General features: G+C 44.0%; 10 protein-coding genes across 12 annotated transcripts; 4 read left to right on the top strand and 6 right to left on the bottom strand.

The window, feature by feature from the left end:
• Nucleotides 1-405: 405 nt before the first annotated feature.
• Nucleotides 406-4,967, bottom strand: mmy (UDP-N-acetylglucosamine pyrophosphorylase mmy). Of its 3 annotated transcripts, none has more exons than XM_017240096.3 (3): nucleotides 4,684-4,967; nucleotides 2,961-3,347; nucleotides 406-1,823 (listed from the first exon to the last, which is right to left on the bottom strand). In XM_017240096.3, exons 1-3 carry the CDS (start codon nucleotides 4,739-4,741, stop codon nucleotides 709-711), a joined length of 1,560 nt encoding a protein of 519 aa, XP_017095585.2. In that variant the 5' UTR covers nucleotides 4,742-4,967; the 3' UTR covers nucleotides 406-708. The 3 variants fall into 3 exon arrangements, with proteins under 3 accessions (XP_017095585.2, XP_017095586.2, XP_017095587.2); XM_017240097.3 differs by lacking the exon at nucleotides 4,684-4,967 and adding an exon at nucleotides 3,437-3,587; XM_017240098.3 differs by lacking the exon at nucleotides 4,684-4,967 and adding an exon at nucleotides 3,457-3,538.
• Nucleotides 4,968-5,128: 161 nt separating this feature from the next.
• On the bottom strand, nucleotides 5,129-7,204 carry LOC108124435 (transmembrane protein 115). The gene is made up of 3 exons (XM_017240099.3): nucleotides 6,441-7,204; nucleotides 6,008-6,364; nucleotides 5,129-5,951 (listed from the first exon to the last, which is right to left on the bottom strand). The coding sequence occupies exons 1-3, from the start codon at nucleotides 6,962-6,964 to the stop codon at nucleotides 5,477-5,479; spliced, it is 1,356 nt and encodes a 451-aa protein (XP_017095588.2). The 5' UTR covers nucleotides 6,965-7,204; the 3' UTR covers nucleotides 5,129-5,476.
• An 88-nt stretch (nucleotides 7,205-7,292) lies between these two features.
• On the top strand, nucleotides 7,293-9,020 carry Gmd (GDP-mannose 4,6 dehydratase). Its single transcript, XM_017240100.3, has 3 exons — nucleotides 7,293-7,538; nucleotides 7,679-8,114; nucleotides 8,169-9,020. The coding sequence occupies exons 1-3, from the start codon at nucleotides 7,386-7,388 to the stop codon at nucleotides 8,747-8,749; spliced, it is 1,170 nt and encodes a 389-aa protein (XP_017095589.3). The 5' UTR covers nucleotides 7,293-7,385; the 3' UTR covers nucleotides 8,750-9,020.
• A 24-nt stretch (nucleotides 9,021-9,044) lies between these two features.
• mRpL28 (mitochondrial ribosomal protein L28) lies at nucleotides 9,045-10,350 on the bottom strand. Its single transcript, XM_017240105.3, has 3 exons — nucleotides 10,164-10,350; nucleotides 9,240-10,060; nucleotides 9,045-9,175 (listed from the first exon to the last, which is right to left on the bottom strand). Exons 1-3 carry the CDS (start codon nucleotides 10,182-10,184, stop codon nucleotides 9,112-9,114), a joined length of 906 nt encoding a protein of 301 aa, XP_017095594.1. The 5' UTR covers nucleotides 10,185-10,350; the 3' UTR covers nucleotides 9,045-9,111.
• A 316-nt stretch (nucleotides 10,351-10,666) lies between these two features.
• LOC108124444 (DAZ-associated protein 2) lies at nucleotides 10,667-11,306 on the top strand. The gene is made up of 2 exons (XM_017240108.3): nucleotides 10,667-10,826; nucleotides 10,885-11,306. Exons 1-2 carry the CDS (start codon nucleotides 10,743-10,745, stop codon nucleotides 11,236-11,238), a joined length of 438 nt encoding a protein of 145 aa, XP_017095597.2. The 5' UTR covers nucleotides 10,667-10,742; the 3' UTR covers nucleotides 11,239-11,306.
• A 9-nt stretch (nucleotides 11,307-11,315) lies between these two features.
• eIF3i (eukaryotic translation initiation factor 3 subunit i) lies at nucleotides 11,316-12,813 on the bottom strand. The gene is made up of 3 exons (XM_017240102.3): nucleotides 12,663-12,813; nucleotides 11,992-12,481; nucleotides 11,316-11,936 (listed from the first exon to the last, which is right to left on the bottom strand). Exons 1-3 carry the CDS (start codon nucleotides 12,663-12,665, stop codon nucleotides 11,449-11,451), a joined length of 981 nt encoding a protein of 326 aa, XP_017095591.2. The 5' UTR covers nucleotides 12,666-12,813; the 3' UTR covers nucleotides 11,316-11,448.
• Nucleotides 12,813-13,715, bottom strand: Scox (Synthesis of cytochrome c oxidase). The gene is made up of 2 exons (XM_017240107.3): nucleotides 13,322-13,715; nucleotides 12,813-13,258 (listed from the first exon to the last, which is right to left on the bottom strand). The coding sequence occupies exons 1-2, from the start codon at nucleotides 13,713-13,715 to the stop codon at nucleotides 12,897-12,899; spliced, it is 756 nt and encodes a 251-aa protein (XP_017095596.2). The 3' UTR covers nucleotides 12,813-12,896.
• A 226-nt stretch (nucleotides 13,716-13,941) lies between these two features.
• Nucleotides 13,942-15,070, top strand: Polr1C (RNA polymerase I and III subunit C). Its single transcript, XM_017240101.3, has 2 exons — nucleotides 13,942-14,081; nucleotides 14,140-15,070. The coding sequence occupies exons 1-2, from the start codon at nucleotides 13,942-13,944 to the stop codon at nucleotides 14,999-15,001; spliced, it is 1,002 nt and encodes a 333-aa protein (XP_017095590.2). The 3' UTR covers nucleotides 15,002-15,070.
• On the bottom strand, nucleotides 14,975-16,313 carry l(2)05714 (lethal (2) 05714). Its single transcript, XM_017240106.3, has 2 exons — nucleotides 15,880-16,313; nucleotides 14,975-15,580 (listed from the first exon to the last, which is right to left on the bottom strand). Exons 1-2 carry the CDS (start codon nucleotides 16,147-16,149, stop codon nucleotides 15,065-15,067), a joined length of 786 nt encoding a protein of 261 aa, XP_017095595.2. The 5' UTR covers nucleotides 16,150-16,313; the 3' UTR covers nucleotides 14,975-15,064.
• Nucleotides 16,314-16,682: 369 nt separating this feature from the next.
• On the top strand, nucleotides 16,683-18,759 carry LOC108124531 (KIF-binding protein). The gene is made up of 2 exons (XM_043213266.2): nucleotides 16,683-16,787; nucleotides 16,852-18,759. Exon 2 carries the CDS (start codon nucleotides 16,857-16,859, stop codon nucleotides 18,636-18,638), a length of 1,782 nt encoding a protein of 593 aa, XP_043069201.1. The 5' UTR covers nucleotides 16,683-16,787; nucleotides 16,852-16,856; the 3' UTR covers nucleotides 18,639-18,759.
• Nucleotides 18,760-18,773: the final 14 nt, after the last annotated feature.

Raw genomic sequence — 18,773 nt, 5'->3', positions numbered from 1 at the left:
TAAGTTTGAAATAGTGTTGCCACCTGTTGGTGTTGCCATTTAAGATAAACTAAGCGGGAAATTTAAAATTTCAAAAGCTTTTGAACTAAAGTGATTCAATTTAAAATAAGTGATATAATAATGTGTACTCCTTTACTTTACAGTAAAACTTCCTTTGTGACAATCTAGTAGAATAGTATAACTTTTTGCAAAGGCTATAAGTACTTAAATAAAATAGGATAGCTAAGAGGTCTGTTCTAAAGAATAAAGAATAAAATCCCCCACTTTTCGCTCAAATATAAACATATAAAAACTGATATCGACTCAAAAGCCTTGTAAATATACATTGGCACCTGTCCACATATGGGATTGGTTATTATTTACCTTTTCTTGTGCCTTGATTACAAAGAAATGAAAAACAACTCGTTTGATTATACTTATAATTTTGTATTTTACAACATATTAAAATATTTATATTATTCTATATATATTGTATATATTCACATTATGATTGCACAATTATTGCCAAAAACGAAAAAAACAACGGACACAATAGGTAACAAATTTTTACAAGTCTCCTTTAAGTACTGAAATCAATGGAATTTCCGTGCTCTACCTATGGTGTGGGAATCATAACACTCAAAACGGAAAACGTTAAATTTACAAATAATCAAATCAACTACTATCCGTCCTCCATCAGTCTATGTGGCGGCACTGCATCCTAGTTTATTAAAGGTGCCCGTGCGGGGGATCGCGGGTGTCCCGTAGGTAGACGGGACTGCTGAACGACTTGCCCTCGACCTGCGAGGCGAGATTCTCGCCGGCATAGGTGACGAACGGAGAGATTTCGCAGATGTCTCCGTGCACGATGCCGCCGGCACTTTCAATATACTTCTTGTGCAGCCTATGAAGGTCCTGCCGGGCTGTACTGGGGCAATCCTTTCCAGCGTTGTCAGCGTTTTTCAGAGCACTAAACTCTTCGTCGCGAGGCACCTCCATGGCCACAAATTTCTGTGCGAACTCGAATACGTCGAACACAAACTTTTCAATTTTAATGCCATTTGGCTTTTCGGGCGTCAAACGCTTGCCGGCATTGTCAACAAAGGGAATCTTCTTTTTGGCCACGTGCAGCTTCAGCTCCTGCTCAAATGTGTTGCCGATCTTCTGAAGGAAGTTGGCGCTAAAGAAGTGGTTACATATATTTCCGGCACTAAAGGTCAATCGTCCGTCGGAGTTGCGCATCTCGGCCGTCTTGGCCGATATTTCACTATACTCCACCACCTGGTACTTGCCATCTACGATGGCCACTACGCCCACGGCCTCATTGGGCGACGCCTTCTCCACCACCTTGGCGGCACAATCGGCCTTCTCCTGGACACAGTAACCAATGAAAACTGGATCGGCCACCTTGATCAGGATATTGTCAACGCTGTGGGCGTGTAGGTAGAGTACACCACGCTTCTGCATGTCGTCGAGTATGCCCTGGCGCTTCATCGCCCGGTAGATGCCTCCGTTGCCGTCTGGTGCACGCGCCACACGATGCTTCTCGTCCAAAATGATGCGTCCATCGTATTCGAAGCACGGTAGCGATCCCTGTTCAAACAGCAGCACGTTCTCTGCCTTCAGGCCGAAGTAGTTGTGGGCAACAAAGTAGTCTTCAGTTGGTTGCACGGTGTGCTCCGACGTCATGATGTACCAGGTGATGTAGCCACGTTGACCGGTGGCATGGTGAGCCAGCTCCTCCAGCCTAAGAATGCGCTCGGCCTGGATGCGGAATAGAGTCTTCTTGGACTGTAGTCCCACGTCGTACATACCCTTTGGATGATCGAAACCAAGTCGTGTGCCTATAAATTAAGAGATTTTTAATAAAAAGTCATTTTGCTAAAAAAATGTTATCTTAAAACATATACTCTACCCGCATCTCTGAAACGATTAATCATTCATTAACAAGAACTGCAACATTTTTTGATTTCCCACCCGGTTGGCCTTAAAAACATGTTTCTTTTTTCGACCATTGTTCCGCTCTTACGTATTTCGGCTTTTGTCCGCGCCCATTTAAACATTCATAAGCGGCTTGGCTTAAGGTCGGACCAACTACTACCGGTTTTTAATTATCAGCTAAGGTAGGTATATGTTCAATATAACGCTTATCGGCTCGGAAGAGAATCGCCCACTCTAAACCCTAAGTTCTTAGGAATTGTGCCACTATCTAAGTACACTCTGTAACAAAAACGTGATAGAAATACAACTCGAAACGAAGAGATTTTATTGCCCTGCCCCCAACTTACATTTGTTTTGTTTTATTTTCCGTTAAGGCAATTACGTGAGTGGACTGCACCCACCAATCTGTGGCTCGTGGAGCGGCAAGGAAATGTCAAATGCCGTCTTGAAAGAGCACTGCCCAAGCAGGCAGCGAAAGGCAACGCCTGCCCATAAGAATGGCTTAAAATTGCTACTGGCTTGGCGGGTTTTATTTACTTATTTATTGTATCTTTTCTTTTGTTTTTTTTTTTTTGTCTTGCACACGGAATTACAATTACAATTACAATTACAATTACAATTCCAGTGCAGCTGCATGAGTGGGCAGCAGATTGAGATGGTTTGTGTGGTGGAGCATTTTTTATATCAAGTTAATTAGGTTTTTCATCAAGGAACACACACACAAACCCAAATCAAATGATTTGCTGAAGTTGTGTGTTGCTTCATTTCAGTTTATAGTTGTGGGCGAGTGATTGTGGAATGATAAAAATATCTCACTTTATATGAAAGCAAACAGATAGGGTACAAGCCAAATATACGGATATATATACACATGTATCGAAGTGCACAAAAACAACCCGTAAACATGCAGAAAAGATAGTTATACCCTTGAGATACTTTTTTTTAAAAAAATGAATAATTTTCTTGCTCAAGAAACCCATAAGTTTCTATCCAAACACAAGTGTGTCTTTGCGGATTTCCCCCAAAATTATACAACATACCTTGTCCACCTGCCATAAGCAGCACAGCGACGTGTCCCTGACTGATCTGCCGAAGTCCCTCATCCCTGTAGGCCGATAGCTTCTCCTCCGGGGATCGAGCAATGGAAATCAGCTTGCCCTCCGGCAGCGGCTGCAGGCGATCATCCAGCTTGATGCCGTTCTCGTTCATTGAGACGGTGGCCCGGTCGAAGTACTTCTTGATCTCGTCCAGATTCAGCTCCTCGATGTCCTGCACCAGCTGGATGCGTTCGTCGTTTGTTAGCTCCGGCCAGAACTTGAGTAGATGCTCCTGGCCCACCTGGGCGAGGCGCGAGTGCAGCGTCAGGTAGTCCGTCATACTGAGCGAAGGCTTTGTTGCTATCGTGGACTTGGATGTGGCACCGCCAGCTGAAAGTTTTCGAAAGAACAAAGTATGAGTTGTTTATTTAGCTAATGGAGTTCCTCTCCAGGCTCCCCAGGTGTGTGGATGTATGTACTTTTCTCAAACGCTACTGACTACTGATATTTGGCGAGCGCGATAAAATGACAACGCTTTTTTATTTGATTGCGAACCGTTATACGTGGTTACCAAAGCTCAACTGAGCGCCAGCGATCGCCCTCAGTGGTTTTTCTTGCTCCAAGTGGAGCTGCCGTCGCTGTCTTCGCCTCCTCCATCTGTCTCTGTCCGTCAGTCTGTCTGTCGTGGAATGGCAGTCGCTCGTGCGCTGGTTATATGGGTATGTTTTTCGGGTGCAAGTGTGTGTACGAGTGTGTTTCTCTTAACGTATTTTGCAGGCGCATATTAACATGGCCATGCCAGTTGTTTGGGGGATACTCTACCAAAAGTGGAGGTCTCTGAAATATCAGTAATTCTAATTATTTTAAAAACATCTTTAGTTCCAAGCATCTTCGAGACTGGGTACCTGAATCACTTGATAATGATTTTTAGCGGGAATTGATACGTGTAAGGGGGAATTCCATTATTTGCTTATCAATCAAACGACTAGGTACTCATTCATAAGGGTATCGCCAAGTCGAATCCTAAACTTGTTGCTTCGCTTGATTACTCGACTTTGTTGTGGACGCTACTCGGACTGGGGGACTGCAGCAATAGCCATCGCTGAAAAAGCTGCGGGGCATATTTGCGTGTTGCAAATGCAAAGCAAAATATCAAAATCGAAACCGAATCCAAACGACCCTGAGACTTGGTTTTGTGAAAGTAAGCGGTTGCTCCACATAGTCCACAGAAACAAGGAAACACTTAAGGGCGGTCCCTCCTTTATACATATATAGTTATACATTTACAGGTATGTCTTATATATATATTATATACAATTTTAGTCCAGTTCCTGATAAACGAGTTCCCATTGGGGCTTACAAACTAGTTAAGTGGGTTATACGGGTGGGTTGTTGGAAAGGTTATGGCATTTAAATAAGTCAAGAATTGACGAAAAAGCAAAAGTTATATACAAATTCCATGCTAGGCCGGTTTGTTTAGTTTTTGTTTTTGCCACAAAGCTGCAAATATGTTAAAACAGCAAAAAACCATAAAAAAGCCAAAACGGAACGAAACTGCGATAACAAATACATTGTTTACATACACTGGCGCATATATGTGTGCGCTTTTGGTGTGTTTGTGCTTTTCCGCTGCCACTCCTTATCGCAGTCATTTGCCTTCTTTTTCTTATCAATCGCAGTGCCCGGATTTTTGCTTTTGGAGGCTTTTAGTTAACGCATTACTAACCGTTTCGGTGGCGCCGCACATTTGTCTGCTGATGGGAATTGTAATTGTGGCGACCCATATCCGAAGAGACACCCTGTAACCGTCTCCTGATCAAGTTTTTTATTTCACAGCTCTCCCTTTTTTCTACTATCTATGGCAGCATCGTTTTTGCCCTTATGGGTGATTTGGTAAAGTACACGTGGCTTTAATTTAGATCAAATGAAGCTGGCAGTCGGTAAACAAACTAAACAAAATAATACACTGCACAATCAATAACACGACGCAGTGCGGCCAGAGGGTAGTCGATTGTGGGTTATGCCTAACGCGTTTCATGTTTCCCTTATAACGTTTTTGAACACTGAAAATAACTGTTAGACCACTTTTTGAAAACTTTATCATTTCAAAATAATAAATTTTAATTTATTTATAAATGCTTAAATGCAACCATACATCAAACACAAAATAATTTTAGCTTTTTAAATATATTTACAGTTATCAACTAAATAAAGCATTATTTTCATTTAAATGTAAGGACTACAACAGAAAGTATGCATCTACATATTGTAAAGACTCTACATTTCGCCTGGAAGGTATTCTTTCTCGTTATTAATTCATTGTTTGTAAAGATAACGGCCGGCGATGTGCGCAGCAAGCAAGCAAATCTACAGGACACTACAAAACACACGAACGGTAATTACAAGGTGGTCAAGCTAACATACTTTTTGGAGAACCATACAAAAAAACGGGGCTTAAATCATTGGATCATTCGTTTAAATATCAAAATATTAATTTATGTTTTGAAAAAAATCACTGTCTAGGCCGTCGAGGACGTGGAAGGGACGTCGTCTAGATTAATAAGTGTTGCTTCGGCTCCGGCCGACGATGCCGAACCGGTTCCTTCCTTAGGCGGTGGCGCCGGCATTGGTATTGCGATTGGACTCATGGTGCTGATCATGCGCGGCTCCGCTCGTGCCGTTGTGATGGGCAGCTGTCCGGAGCTGCTGGTGGGCTTCAGGAAATCAGGCTGCGGTGTCTGAACGGGCCCAGGCCCGTGACTATGACCATGTCCGCCTCCGTGGCTATGACTATGCCCAGCACCGTGGCTATGACTATGTCCTGCACCGTGGCTATGACTGTGACCTTGGTGCTTGTGCTGCTGGTGGGGCGAATGATGGTGTTGCGAATGATGCTGCAACTGCTGCTGCTGCGGAAAAGACTTGGGAAGCTGCGTATGCTTGGTGGAGTCTGTAGCCTTAAGACGTTCACTCAGAGCCTTCAATGCGATTTGTCTAAAAATAACATTATGGTAATCACCGAGTTATTGCAATTATTTTTATTCACTTACCGCCTACGCTCAATATCGTGCGGATCTACTCCCGGCATTTGTACGGATATTGACGACAAGCTGGAAGTGGATATCGTTCGGAGCGGCGTGGGCGTCTTTACCACGCCCGCCCGCAAGCAGCAATTATAAATGGGATTAACCAGAACGCTGATAAACGGCTGCGTCACATTCGGGAAGAAGCTGACAAATGTGAAGCTTTCTGAGCTGTCCCCTCGCCCATTTGGATGGTGTTGGTAGAAACGTAAATAGATCCAAGAGACCAAAGATCCGGAAGCAAACATGGCCGGATATGTGCCGTCCAATAGACCAACAGCCCATGAGATAATGGCCATAATCAAAACCGTGAGAGGAACGTTTCTAAAATGATAATTGAATATTAGAACTGTATTTTTAGAACAGAAAAAAGGTTTATACTTTTTTTCAAGAATCTTACCTGTTGGTCAAACGTCCGTAGCGTGTCTTGAAGATCAGGTGATCGGGCATTATCTGACGTACAGCAACACAAATGCCGGCCACGTATCCAGCCAATCCATGAATGTGAACGTCGAAGAGTATAGTCGGATTTTTGGTTACCATGTAGTAGAAAAGGTAGTAAATGGTTGTCAGCAACGACACCCCAAAATTGCTCAAGGCGAAGAACTTGAACATCTCCAGCTGCCCCCACAACGGCTCCAGCATCTTTCCGCATAGACCCACGGTCACCACGTCGACAGCCACCTCCCACCAGTGCAGCTCGATGAAGCAGAACGTGAAGGCGGTCCATATCCAGAACTTGCCGTTGGGCAGGATGTAACCGGGCGTGACGCTCAGAAGCAGGATGGCGGTCTCCGAGAAGGAAAGCAGGTAGCCGAAGGTGGTCACCACGCATATTAGTGTGATGACCGGGGACGTGTTATGGAGCAGGGCGTTCAGCTGTTGCCATATATACGGCCAATTTCTGGCCAGCGGAGCTGACATGGCACCAATCGCGGGTCTAACTCGGGTAAGAGGCAGCTGTAGTTTTCACTTTTTTCTTCTCGTCCAGCCGGCTCCAGGCTTGAGTATTTGGTATCTTCTCGACTACGAGGTTAAATGCAATTTAATTCGTGTCTGCCTCGCAACTCAACAAGCTCTCGGGGCTTCCGAATGGCCAAATTTCCTAATATTTACGATTTTGCTTCACTTTACATTTCATTTTGTTGCCCCAGTATGACCGGATGACTCTGCAACGGAAATACCATCCTCGTGAGGTCGTGCGGTCACACAGGGCGTATATACCATTTCGGATATACCATTTATATACTAAAACTCTAATTAACAATAACAATCTACCCTCCCCGGCAACATCGACTCAAAAACCACATATTTGGATTTGTATTTCACTTAAACTCTCATTAACATGTCGACCAGCGATGGGGCCACGGAAAGCAAAAAACTTCGCACGGACAGCAGCAGCAATGGAAGTAAAGAGCAGAATGGAAATTCGGCAGGTTCCGGAGACGCAGGTGGACCCCGTGATAAAGTAGCGCTGATAACCGGCATAACGGGCCAGGTGTGTAAACGAATGTAAATGGATTAGTCACGGTTGTCGTTTTATTTGATGAACCAATGATAAATCTACCCATCCCTTGTTTACGTGTCCTTCCTACGTGTCACCAGTTTTAATGTTTCTATCTTTGCATGATTCACCAGGATGGATCCTATTTGGCGGAGTTTCTACTCAAAAAGGACTACGAAGTGCACGGTATTATACGGCGGGCTAGCACTTTTAACACCACCCGTATTGAACACTTGTATGCGGATCCCAAGGCGCACAAGGGGGGTCGAATGAAGCTCCACTATGGCGACATGACCGACAGCAGTAGCCTGGTGAAGATCATCAACACGGTGAAACCGACAGAAATCTACAATTTGGCAGCACAATCGCATGTAAAGGTATCCTTTGACTTGAGCGAATATACGGCGGAAGTAGACGCCGTGGGTACATTGCGAATTCTGGATGCCATTCGTACTTGTGGCATGGAGAAGAACGTTAGGTTCTACCAGGCCTCCACGTCAGAGTTGTACGGCAAAGTTGTGGAGACGCCCCAGAACGAACAAACGCCCTTTTATCCAAGGTCTCCTTATGGTGAGGTGGTTTAATTAACTAAAATTTTTAACTAACTAGTTGTTTCCTTCATAGCTTGCGCAAAGATGTATGGGTTTTGGATCGTTATTAACTACCGTGAGGCCTACAACATGTATGCCTGTAATGGCATCCTCTTCAACCACGAAAGCCCGCGACGTGGAGAGAACTTTGTCACTAGAAAAATTACTCGAAGCGTTGCTAAAATTTTACTCAACCAAATGGAGTATTTTGAGCTGGGAAATCTAGACTCTAAGCGCGACTGGGGACATGCTAGCGATTACGTAGAGGCCATGTGGATGATGTTGCAGCGTGATTCGCCCTCTGACTATGTTATCGCCACTGGAGAAACGCACAGTGTGCGCGAGTTTGTGGAAGCGGCGTTCAAACATATTGGACGCGAGATATCGTGGCAGGGAAAGGGTGTAGATGAAGTGGGCATAGAGGCCAGCACCGGCATTGTTCGTGTGCGTATTAATCCAAAGTATTTCCGCCCCACTGAGGTGGATCTTTTGCTTGGTGACGCGTCAAAGGCCAAGCGGGAGCTCAACTGGACGCCCAAGGTGAGCTTCTCAGAATTGGTCAAGGACATGATGCAGGCCGACATCGAGCTAATGAAAAAGAACCCCATTGCATAGGGAATGCCTGCCAGAATGGTGACAAAAACGGCACAAAGCTCTCTTACCGCTTCCAGAGCTATCATTTAAATATAGTCGTAAGCCTTTAAAGTGGACCTGGATCTGGATTCCATCGTGTGTGTATGTATTGTATGTGTATTTCTGTATTATCTGGGATTTTGCAATCATTCCTTTTCTACTTTGAGCGTACGTTTTCAGTGTAATCTTAATTGTTTTTATAAAAATTCACCATTCTAACGAATATTTTCAATAAATACGTTTAAAGTGTAAACTACAGAATAATAAGGTCGATACATTTCGGAAATGGTTTCTTTTTTATTCAAGGCTAAACACAAATCAAAAACAAAACGAGAGCAACTGACCTAGGTCTCTTTTTTGCCAAAAGGATTGATCTTGGAGAGCCAACTGGAGGACGGCGAAGATTCCCTGAAATGATTGAGAAATCAGCATTCCTTTATCTTTCTGAAGAAATGTAGGTTTTTATACTTACAGCTTTGTTAATGCCTCAATATCCGCATCCTTATGCTCTACGGAGGATCCTGCTTGTGAATCCGTCTGCTCCAGCTTTCCAGCCTCACTAATACCCGCCTGCCGCAACTGCTCAATGAGCTTGCTGCGGAATTCCACCTTGTGAGGCTTGACTTTCTCAGCTTCGCGCAGCTGCTTCTGCAGCTTACGGATGGCCTCGAGGTAAGTGTGGCCGTACCAGTCGATTTCCTCGGCCGTATACGGCTCCAAATACCTTCCGTATTCTTTGAGCACCTCCTGCTGACGGTCGGGCTCATCCGCCAGCGCCGGAACACCCTTCTGCAGAGCCTGCAGTACTTCGCGTTTAAGCTTCAAGGCCAGGGCGGAGCGAAGATCGCAAGCCCTGTTCTTGAGGAGGTAGTGATCGAATCCGTGGCACTCATGGATCTGTTCCAACGTTCGCTCCGTAACCACTACGGACATGTAGGAATCTAAAACATGGCTATGGACAACAGAGCGTCTCAAATTCGGTACCCAAAAGTGAGGGACACGACGTTTCGTTTGTTGGCGCTTTTGAAATCCCTTGATGACAGCTTCACCGCCCCAGATGCCTTGGTGCGATTCCGGCGTGTCAATTAGTGGCAGTGGAATATTCTGCACAGGTATAATGGCGTGCGTCACCTCATCCCGCTGCCATTCCTGGTCCTTGGGGATGTAGTGAACGGCAGCCGGAGTCGTAAGCTTCCATTCGCGCCAGAACTTGCGGTACGCCTCGGGCAGTTGGGCACCCAGTCCCTTGTCAAACCGGCCCGGACGTTTCCATCCGTTCAGAAACTTAACGCCCTGTAGGACAATTTAAACATTTGTTATTCGATTTCTTGCAAAAGCTGGTAAAGCTATTGCGTCACAGCAATGCCTCTAGCAATGGTTTTGTGCACAAACTCACCTGCGGAGTGGCATGAGCCATTTTGGAAGGAACCACTTATCAGATCTCGGGTTCTATTAGCTAAAAACTACTGGTGACAGTCTTTACGAGGCAATTTAACAATAATTTCCTTGATTTTGGTCAGACCAACAAAATTATCACGCCGCTCTTCTTCTTCCCGATTGGAAGAATCAGCTGGTTTGGAGTGAATGGTCCGCCACCAGAGTTGGCAGCTCATTCACGATAGTTTATGGTAGAGATGCTCAAATATTAAAAATATACACAAAATTATTTAACATTATAAAAAATTATTCAAGATTTACTAAAGTAATGGGATGGATACTACTTATTAAACGACTGTATACATATTAGGAATAATTTTTCATAAATAAATAAACCAAATATTTGCTATAATTTAGTTAAAATATGAATAACTTTAAGATCTTCTTTTCCTAAAAACCAAAACATATTTTTAATCAACAAAAAATATTTAACGAGAAAAAGCCAAATGGCTGTTCTTCCTGCTGATAACACTGAATAGTGATTCACAGTTGTTTCAAGTAAACAAAGCGGAAAACAAAGACGGAAAAACGAAATACCATGTCGAACCCCCAAAAATCTTCTCTATCAAGCGGAGGATCTGCTCCCCCATATGAAGTGGCCTCTAAGGATGAAATGGCTATGGTAAGAATCAATTAAAGTCGAGAAAAATAAATTCTATTTAAAATATGGATACTTTCAGCGTGCACCGCCGCCATCTTATGAGGAGAGCCAAAGGAGTGGTGGCGCCGCAGGATACACTCACCAAGGACCTGCTCCACCTACACATAATCAGTATTACGGTATGATAAGTCATCACCAGCAACAGCCTACGCTTAACGGAATGGCCTATGGAGCGGGATATGGACCCAGCACTTCAGCTGCAGCTGGTACCTCTGGCCCCCCTCTGGTTCTTAATCTGGATTCGCGGGCTGAAGTGGGAAAAACTATAGTTATTCCTCCGCCGCCGCCGGGATACCTGCCGACGCCGGCTCAGTGGGCTGCAATGCAGGGCCAGCAGGTCGCAGTCAAACAGAAGAAACGTTCCTTCTTTTAAAATTCCACAAGCATTCTATTTTCTCGAATATAATATATTGTTACCCTTTAATGTTATCCAATCAAAAATGACATGCGTTTCGTTTCGTTCTCGCGTATATTTGAAAGTTCCCTAAGCTCACGAACATTTTTGTAGCCAGTGAACGAATCCCAAGAAACGGGTGCAATCTTCACTGGCCTGGCTTTTTAATACAGACTATATGGATATGGACTACTCAAAGATGTTTTCAAAGTATGTACTATCGAATGTCTGGACACGCACGAAACCGTCTTCTCCGCCAGAGGCGTAACTCTTGCCGTCGGGATGGAAGGCCAAACTGTTGATGGGACCGAAATGGCCCTTCAAACGAGCGAACTCCTCCTCGTAGATCAGATGGAAGAAGCGAGAGTCGAACTTGCCAGCCTTCGTTGAAGTAGTGGTCACCTCCATAGCATCCTGGCCACCGCCCAAAACCACATGGTCTAGAATGGGGCTGATGGCGGCAGAGTTTACTGGACGCTCCGTCTTATAGGTCTTCAGGCACATGAGGGACTCGGAGTCGAAGAGCTTTGCAGTGGTGTCCTTGGAGGCAGTCACAAACATGGTGCCATCCTTGCTCAACTGCATGTCGTTAATTCCAGCGGTGTGGTCACTGCCAGAGTCGACAACTTTCTGTCCCTTACGGATGTCCCAGATAGCAATATTTCCGTTATCGTGACCTAAAATATATTAATGATTGAAATATATGATTGGAATACTATTTCAAGAACTTACCCGTGATGATTGTCTCGTCCAAGGGTCCCCAAAGCATTGAGGTAATCTTGGATTCCGTCATGGGGATACGTAGTGTAGGTGCCTGTTCAGCCAGGGACGAGTCGGCATTGCGAACGTCAATAATAAACAGCTCACAACTTTGTCCCATCGCCTTGTCCGTGGAGTAGGCGGCCTGGTTACCCGAGAAGCTGAAGTTGCTGGTACGCACCGACGATTTGGATGGGATTGAGGCGATAATGGTACCGTATTCCACGTCCCAGATTTTCGTGGTCATGTCACCGGCGCCTGTAATCAGCTTTCGGCTCTCCCAGTCCACATCCAAGCACCAAACGGCACCCTGGTGGCCATCGTATGTGCCCAGACGCTCCCCATTGAGAGAGTACCAGACATTAGGCTTCTGATCCTTGGAGCAGGAGAAGAGCAGGTCGCCCTCGCGGTTGTACTTGATTTGCGTGATGGAACGCTCGTGGCCCTGAAGCATCAAAGGACGCTACAATAAAAAAAACAAATAAATTAAATGATTTCGAAAATAGAAACCGCTTTTAAGGTTATGTTTAGCGGAGAATTTCTGCAACGTTTTTTAACCGGCTGAATCGCTTAGTTTCGGTTTATTTTCACGGCGATTCATTTATTATGTATTTAAAATATAAGACACTTCGTTGGGAACGCACCATGTTGTATTTAGTTGTTATTTGTTGCGAGAAAACAATTATTTTTGCAACATCCACGCAGCAGCACACGCGAAAAGAGCTGCCAACTTGGCGCAATGAAAAACGATGAATCCCAAGGCAATGCCAACTTGACCCAATAAAAAATTTAAATATGTTATTTAATTTTTTCTATACGTTAGACGTTATAGGTAAATATAAATTACAACGAAACAACTTTTGTGAATTTAAACACGTCTAACTGAACCAGCCTTTTTTGTTTAACGAGTTCCACTTGGCAATGTTGACCATGATGGAGGCCACGCACTGGTCCTTGTCCCGATTTTGTCCATAGTAGTCAACAAATTCTCCGTCCGGATTGACTAAATACATGATAATGGTGTGATCTACAATGTAGTCGTTGTCCTCATCTCGCGGCCCGGAGCTGAAGTAGACCCGGAAGGCCTTGCACACATTACGAATTTGGTCCACTGTACCCGTGAGACCTAGGAGCTTGGGGGAGAACTCCTTTACATATTTTCCCACCACCTCCTTTGAATCGCGCTCAGGGTCCACAGTTATGAATATGGGCTGTATAGCCGGTGTTTGTGGGGATTTCTCTGTAAAAGATTACGAAGATTAGATATTGTTTTGAGTTTTATATGTTTTTTTAATGAACGCACCAACTTCGTCCACTACGGCAGCCATTTTCTCCAGCTCGTCGGGGCAAATATCAGGACAGTGGGTGAAGCCGAAATATATGAGAAGCCACTTCCCCAGGAAGTCTTCGGATTTCCGCACTGCACCTTGAGAGTCCACCAGCTCCCACTTTCCTCCAATTGCCGCCTTTCCCAGCTGACGCTTTCGCTCCCTCATCCGTGCTTCGTCCTTCTCACTTTTGACGTAAAGCATAAAACCTAATCCGCCGGCACCCAGAGTTCCGATCACCGCTAGACTTTTCCAAGAGATGGGACCTTTTCCTTTTGTGGAATCTGCAGGAGTGGCTAAGTGACGTGCCACCGGTTGCTGTGCCCAGCGACGACAGCCGCCCAACAGACGTTGCAAGGAGCGGGACATTCTTTGTCAGAGTTTCTGGAGTTTTAAGGTTTTACGTAAATCTTCTGGAGAACTGAAATATCGCCGGTGACCTGCTGCTTCTTTTTCTCGTGCCAGTCACTGTAAACCTCGACCAGTGCTGCCAACTTGTGATGAAATTGTTATGAGTTCCACTTTGGTTTTCGATTCCAACACGTGCTGGTCAACGATTTGGTTTTTGATTATTTACTGAGAAATATTTATAAAAATGTCAACTTCAAGGCGAAAGCAGCCTTTGCTGTACATGGAAGAATACCGTGTCAAACAGGATCCGCAGGACTATGGTCTGGCCGACGAGGTGTTCAACATGGAGGTGTTTAAAAGCAAGCTTCAAATAGCTATCGTTAGGTTTGTTTATTCATTCGATTTAAATTTTTTCTTTGGATTTAACATGAGTATCCTATAGGAACGACGAGGATGGGTTGGAGTTCGATCTGATCGGCGTTTATCCTGCAATTGCTAACGCCTTCCGACGACTGATGCTTAGTGATGTTCCCAGCATGGCTATTGAGAAGGTCTACATCTACAATAACACTTCTATCATCCAGGATGAGGTGCTGGCACATCGAATGGGACTACTCCCCCTGCGGGCCGATCCCCGCTTATTCGCTTATCGTACGGAGGAGAGTAGCGAGACTGGAACAGAGCAAGACACTCTGGAATTTGAGCTAAAGGTGAAGTGTACGCGGCGCAAGGATGCAGGCAAAGATCAATCAAACTTTGATGACATCTACAAGAATCATAAGGTATACTCTGGTCACCTAAAGTGGCTGCCAAAAGGCAAGCAGGCGCAGATACACACCGAGACGGGTGTGGGTTGCATTCACGATGACATACTTATTGCTCAGCTACGACCTGGACACGAGTTGGACCTACGTCTTGTTGCGGTTAAGGGTCTTGGACGAGATCATGCCAAGTTCTCGCCGGTTGCCACAGCTACATACCGCTTACTACCGCAAATTAAACTTAACCGCGAGGTCTCTGGCAAGGATGCTTACCTGCTGCAGAGCTGCTTTTCGCCAGGAGTGATCGGTATTGACGAGAATGAGTGCGCTTACGTTAAGGATGCGCGATACGACAGCTGCAGCCGCAACGTATACCGATATCCGCAAATAAACGACTCGGTAACCTTGGCCCGCGTTCGAGACCACTACATCTTCACCGTGGAGTCAGTGGGAGCCCTCAAGCCTGAGGTAATCTTCCTGGAAGCCGTCAAAGTACTAAAACAAAAGTGCCGATCATTTATTGACGAAATAGAAGCAGAGTAGTTATTTTATTTAAAACATAGAAGGATAATGTACATAAGACAACACTTGATATAAACAGTAAGATTAAAATCCTCGTTTTGCGTCTCTCTTGCGTTTAAGGATTTTAAGGCGGAACTCTGTGAGTACCACTTGTAGCCGCTCTTGGCACATCAACGCGTCCTCCAGCCTCATATTATTTAGCTGAAGTGCAACGCTCTTGCCGAACAGATCGAATTCGCTAATCACGTTTTCCTCAGATAGTAGATCCTCGTTAAACTCATCGTGAATTTCGTGTTCCTGCTTATTGTTTATTTCTTCATAGACTTCTTCTTCTATGTGTGCCTCCTGTTCCAGGTTTTCGTCCATTAGAACATCCTCTGGAATGTACTTTGTCTCCAGAGGCTCACCGCCTAGCAAGTCGTCTAACATTGAATCGTTTGAGGCCAGATCTTCATCGACCACTTGGTCTTCATGTTTCTCTGTCTTGATCTTTGGCTTTGCTTTGGGCTTTGTCTTCGTCTTAGAGCTTCCCTTGGTCGTATAAGCTCTTGTATTCTCAGGCAGCTGCATTACCGCATCCAATTCTTCTTTAATTAAGTTCTGTAATAAAATAAAAGTTTCAATTACATGATTGGTATTTTTATATATGCCCCCAAGTAATATTTATTGCAATTGCAGTATTTAAATCATAAAATTTAAATCTTGTTTGACCCCTGGTATATACCATGCAGAAATTAACAGAAATTTGAATATAGATAAGAAGAAAGTTTTTATTTTAAATGCAATTTTGTAAAAACATAATCAGGATTAATGAAGAAACTAACAAGGTTATAGGGGTGAATAACAATTTGTTTGTTTTGAATGAAAATGGACTATTGTTATGGAATAACCTGTCTCACCTTGCATAAAAAATCATTGCATTTCATAGCCTCTTGATGCTTTCGTGTAATATGATGCTGCTTGATGGATGCCAGCCTGGCAAGGACATTCACGTCACAAATCTTGCAGTGAGCTGAGTAACCATCGTGGCTGGGCTGAAGCCAGTGTGAAAACGAGGGGAACTTCTCCCACTCTGAGCGGTAACGCTGGTGGTACTGTCGCCGCACGGACTTATCTTGCAAGAACTCTTTCTTGATTTTGGGTTCTTGTTTAATTTTAAAAGCTTTCATGTTTGCTGAGGATCAGAATTGTCTTTAGATCCTTTGAAATCTGACCGCCAAAATTAGTACCGTATTTTATTTTAGTAATTATTTTGGTATAAACCGAAAAAACAAGGCGACGCAACTCGAAAAAATCTAAAATTCAATACGATGTGACCGTACAATGATTAGTAATAATACCAAATTTGTATATATACCATAATAGAACGGCAGTGCTGGAAAACACGGTTAAAAGATTGTCAATCCCTTTTGGTATTTTTGTTTTCAAACACTCACCGAAATTAAACTTACATCTTTTAGTTGAGAGTTTATTTTTTAAACCTTTTTAGATTTATAATAGTTAATTATTTATTTTAAAAAAATTTAACTTTTATTATTTCTATAGTTAAAGATAATATAAATATGGTAAATGTTTTGAAAGTCTAAAGAATGAAAAAATATATCCTTAAAGGTTTTCAGAATCGCTTTGTACAATTCTGGGGCGTTTTAATCTAACATAAATTTTCATATTTTACACAATAAAGTTTATATATTTTTAATTATAAATTCTTTGTTGTTCTAGTCTTTTTTTGACACTTTTGTTTTTATCAAACGGCCACACAGTATAGAAGAGCGATGACAGGTTTGGAACGAGATATCTGAAAAATGTAAATAACAAGCAACCTATACGAAACCTTTTGAATGAAACTTCACTCTTCCAAACACTCTCAGTAAATATGGTTATCGCAAAGGAGATTCTAAGCGACATCAAGGAGCAATATGAAAAGGCCAACCGGCTGGTCGAGGAGGAAAGCCGCAGTGACCCGTCCACTGATCCGTTTCGATCCCATTACAAGGCGCGCGATGTGCTCCATGATTTGAAAAAACAGCTGGAAGACCAGCTGGTATCTGTTCAGGCTTGTGAAGATGATGGTGGCCAGGATGACCTTTGCTATCGTTCCTTGTTGGCGTTCGTTTGCCGCGATCTCGGTCGCATTTATGTTTACACAGAGGAGCAGCCGGAAGGTGAGAAGTTCTTAAAGCAATGCCTGGATCTCGTCACGCCCCTGAAGAAGAAATCAGTGGGCATTATTCCATATGTAGGAGCCATCAACGAATTAAGTATTGTGCTGGGAACCAAAGAAAAGTTTCAGGAGGCTCTGGACATGCTCCTTGAGGCTGAAAAGGGATACGAAGAATTTAAAGCTAGCGGCTTCACACCATTGGCCATATCTGATATTTTCAATCCTCCTGAGGAGGGACTGGATACAGAAACCGCTGGCACCAATGAGCTCGAATCTCTGTACACACTTGTTTGTTTTTATCTTGCCCAAATGTACGGGCATTTAGGCGATCCGGAGAAGTCAGCCAGTTGCTGCCACAGCACACTCCACCGCCAACTTCAATTCAAGTCTTATGATGCTATTGATTTTGCTTTAAATACAGCAACACTTTCGCAGTTCTATATTGGAGAGGAGCGCTTCCGTGAGGCACGTCACCACCTGGCAGCGGCCACCCTCATTATGGCCGAGTACGAGGAGCATATGTTTAAGCCGGAAATGAGCGATCATCAACGTCAGGAGGTGGCCGAGACCTTCAAGCATCGATATGCCGATGTAGCGCGTTGCTGGGCAAAGTATGGGCTATATCTTTTGCAAACCTCTAAGTTGCGTCTGCTTAGGGATGAAAATGAGGATTCCAAGCGCCTGGAGAAGGCCTTACGCCTTCTTCAACTTGCCGAGGCACAGAAGTCCCGTTTTCCAAACTTGGATGTCACAGCTTGCGAGAACCGGATTAGCTGCGAATACTGCCTGACTTTTGATGATGCCAAGTTGGTGTTCCACTTTGTCAACGAGTGGCTGGACATTGCCAAGGACTACTACAAGGCCGAGAACGAGGCCACCGAGTACTCTAAGATAATACAAGATTACGCCGAGGCGTATGAACAGATTGCCTTTTTCGAAGAAAGCCCTGAAAATCAGGCTAAGATGCAGAAACGTCGTGCAAAGTACCTAGAAGACTTACTGGAACTTCTCGACCCGATTTTCTACCTAAAGATCTGCCGAGAGTGCTGGTATGGTGCCGGCACTGCCCATGCCGCTGTTCTAGACGTTCGCCTTGACATTGTTCGTGAAAAAAGCTCTCCAGCACCAGATGACATTAAAAAGGTTAACCAGAGCTGCCTGAAGGCCATTAAACACTTCGAGAGCTACGTCAAATCGTACCTAGGAAAACCACCGAGTGAGGAGTGGCGTCCCAACATGGACGTGGAGGAGCAGAAGCACATGCTCTACGCTCACTTTCACATTGGACGGATCTATTACAAGATGATTAGCGCTCATCCAATGCTCCAGTTGGAAAACCTAACCAACTGTCTTGAATATTACAAAAAGTTTATAGACGGCTGTGAACAGCACAAGGAGGCGGCGGAACCTCTTCATGGTGAGATGGGAGTGGTGCGTGAGATGCTGCAGCTTCTACCGCTCAAAATTAGTCAAGTTAAGGCTCGCCTAAATTAGTTAAAAGCTGTCAAAAAAGGACGATTTCCAAAAAATATGTTGCATTTTTTCGAAAGCTTTATATATTTTAAAAATAAAATTGTTTATGCTAGTGAAAATTCACAAAATCCAGATATATCTATATGTTTTATTTTT

The sequence above is a fragment of the Drosophila bipectinata genome, chromosome 2L, assembly GCF_030179905.1.
Source record: "Drosophila bipectinata strain 14024-0381.07 chromosome 2L, DbipHiC1v2, whole genome shotgun sequence".
NCBI lineage: Eukaryota > Metazoa > Arthropoda > Insecta > Diptera > Drosophilidae > Drosophila > Drosophila bipectinata.
Note: the sequence above shows the minus strand (reverse complement) of the source record. Positions and strands in the feature narration are given on the sequence as shown.

Bases quoted from the DNA above. Each gene is read 5' to 3' on its own strand.
- LOC108124444 (XM_017240108.3), top strand. From the start codon at position 10,743: ATGTCGAACCCCCAAAAATCTTCTCTATCAAGCGGAGGATCTGCTCCC. The intron at 10,827-10,884 runs GTAAGAATCAAT...GGATACTTTCAG, and splicing joins CTAAGGATGAAATGGCTATG to CGTGCACCGCCGCCATCTTA.
- Scox (XM_017240107.3), bottom strand. From the start codon at position 13,715: ATGTCCCGCTCCTTGCAACGTCTGTTGGGCGGCTGTCGTCGCTGGGCA. The intron at 13,259-13,321 runs GTGCGTTCATTA...AATCTTTTACAG, and splicing joins TGCCGTAGTGGACGAAGTTG to AGAAATCCCCACAAACACCG.
- LOC108124531 (XM_043213266.2), top strand. From the start codon at position 16,857: ATGGTTATCGCAAAGGAGATTCTAAGCGACATCAAGGAGCAATATGAA.
- LOC108124435 (XM_017240099.3), bottom strand. From the start codon at position 6,964: ATGTCAGCTCCGCTGGCCAGAAATTGGCCGTATATATGGCAACAGCTG. The intron at 6,365-6,440 runs GTAAGATTCTTG...TTATCATTTTAG, and splicing joins TACGGACGTTTGACCAACAG to AAACGTTCCTCTCACGGTTT. The intron at 5,952-6,007 runs GTAAGTGAATAA...TGTTATTTTTAG, and splicing joins CACGATATTGAGCGTAGGCG to ACAAATCGCATTGAAGGCTC.
- Polr1C (XM_017240101.3), top strand. From the start codon at position 13,942: ATGTCAACTTCAAGGCGAAAGCAGCCTTTGCTGTACATGGAAGAATAC. The intron at 14,082-14,139 runs GTTTGTTTATTC...AGTATCCTATAG, and splicing joins CTTCAAATAGCTATCGTTAG to GAACGACGAGGATGGGTTGG.
- mmy (XM_017240096.3), bottom strand. From the start codon at position 4,741: ATGGGTCGCCACAATTACAATTCCCATCAGCAGACAAATGTGCGGCGC. The intron at 3,348-4,683 runs GTTAGTAATGCG...GAAAACTTTCAG, and splicing joins TGTGCGGCGCCACCGAAACG to CTGGCGGTGCCACATCCAAG. The intron at 1,824-2,960 runs GTATGTTGTATA...CTTAATTTATAG, and splicing joins GCTTATGGCAGGTGGACAAG to GCACACGACTTGGTTTCGAT.
- mRpL28 (XM_017240105.3), bottom strand. From the start codon at position 10,184: ATGGCTCATGCCACTCCGCAG. The intron at 10,061-10,163 runs GTGAGTTTGTGC...ATTGTCCTACAG, and splicing joins TGGCTCATGCCACTCCGCAG to GGCGTTAAGTTTCTGAACGG. The intron at 9,176-9,239 runs GTAAGTATAAAA...CAATCATTTCAG, and splicing joins ATTGAGGCATTAACAAAGCT to GGAATCTTCGCCGTCCTCCA.
- Gmd (XM_017240100.3), top strand. From the start codon at position 7,386: ATGTCGACCAGCGATGGGGCCACGGAAAGCAAAAAACTTCGCACGGAC. The intron at 7,539-7,678 runs GTGTGTAAACGA...ATGATTCACCAG, and splicing joins TAACCGGCATAACGGGCCAG to GATGGATCCTATTTGGCGGA. The intron at 8,115-8,168 runs GTGAGGTGGTTT...TTTCCTTCATAG, and splicing joins TTATCCAAGGTCTCCTTATG to CTTGCGCAAAGATGTATGGG.
- eIF3i (XM_017240102.3), bottom strand. The intron at 11,937-11,991 runs GTAAGTTCTTGA...AATATATTTTAG, and splicing joins GGACGAGACAATCATCACGG to GTCACGATAACGGAAATATT.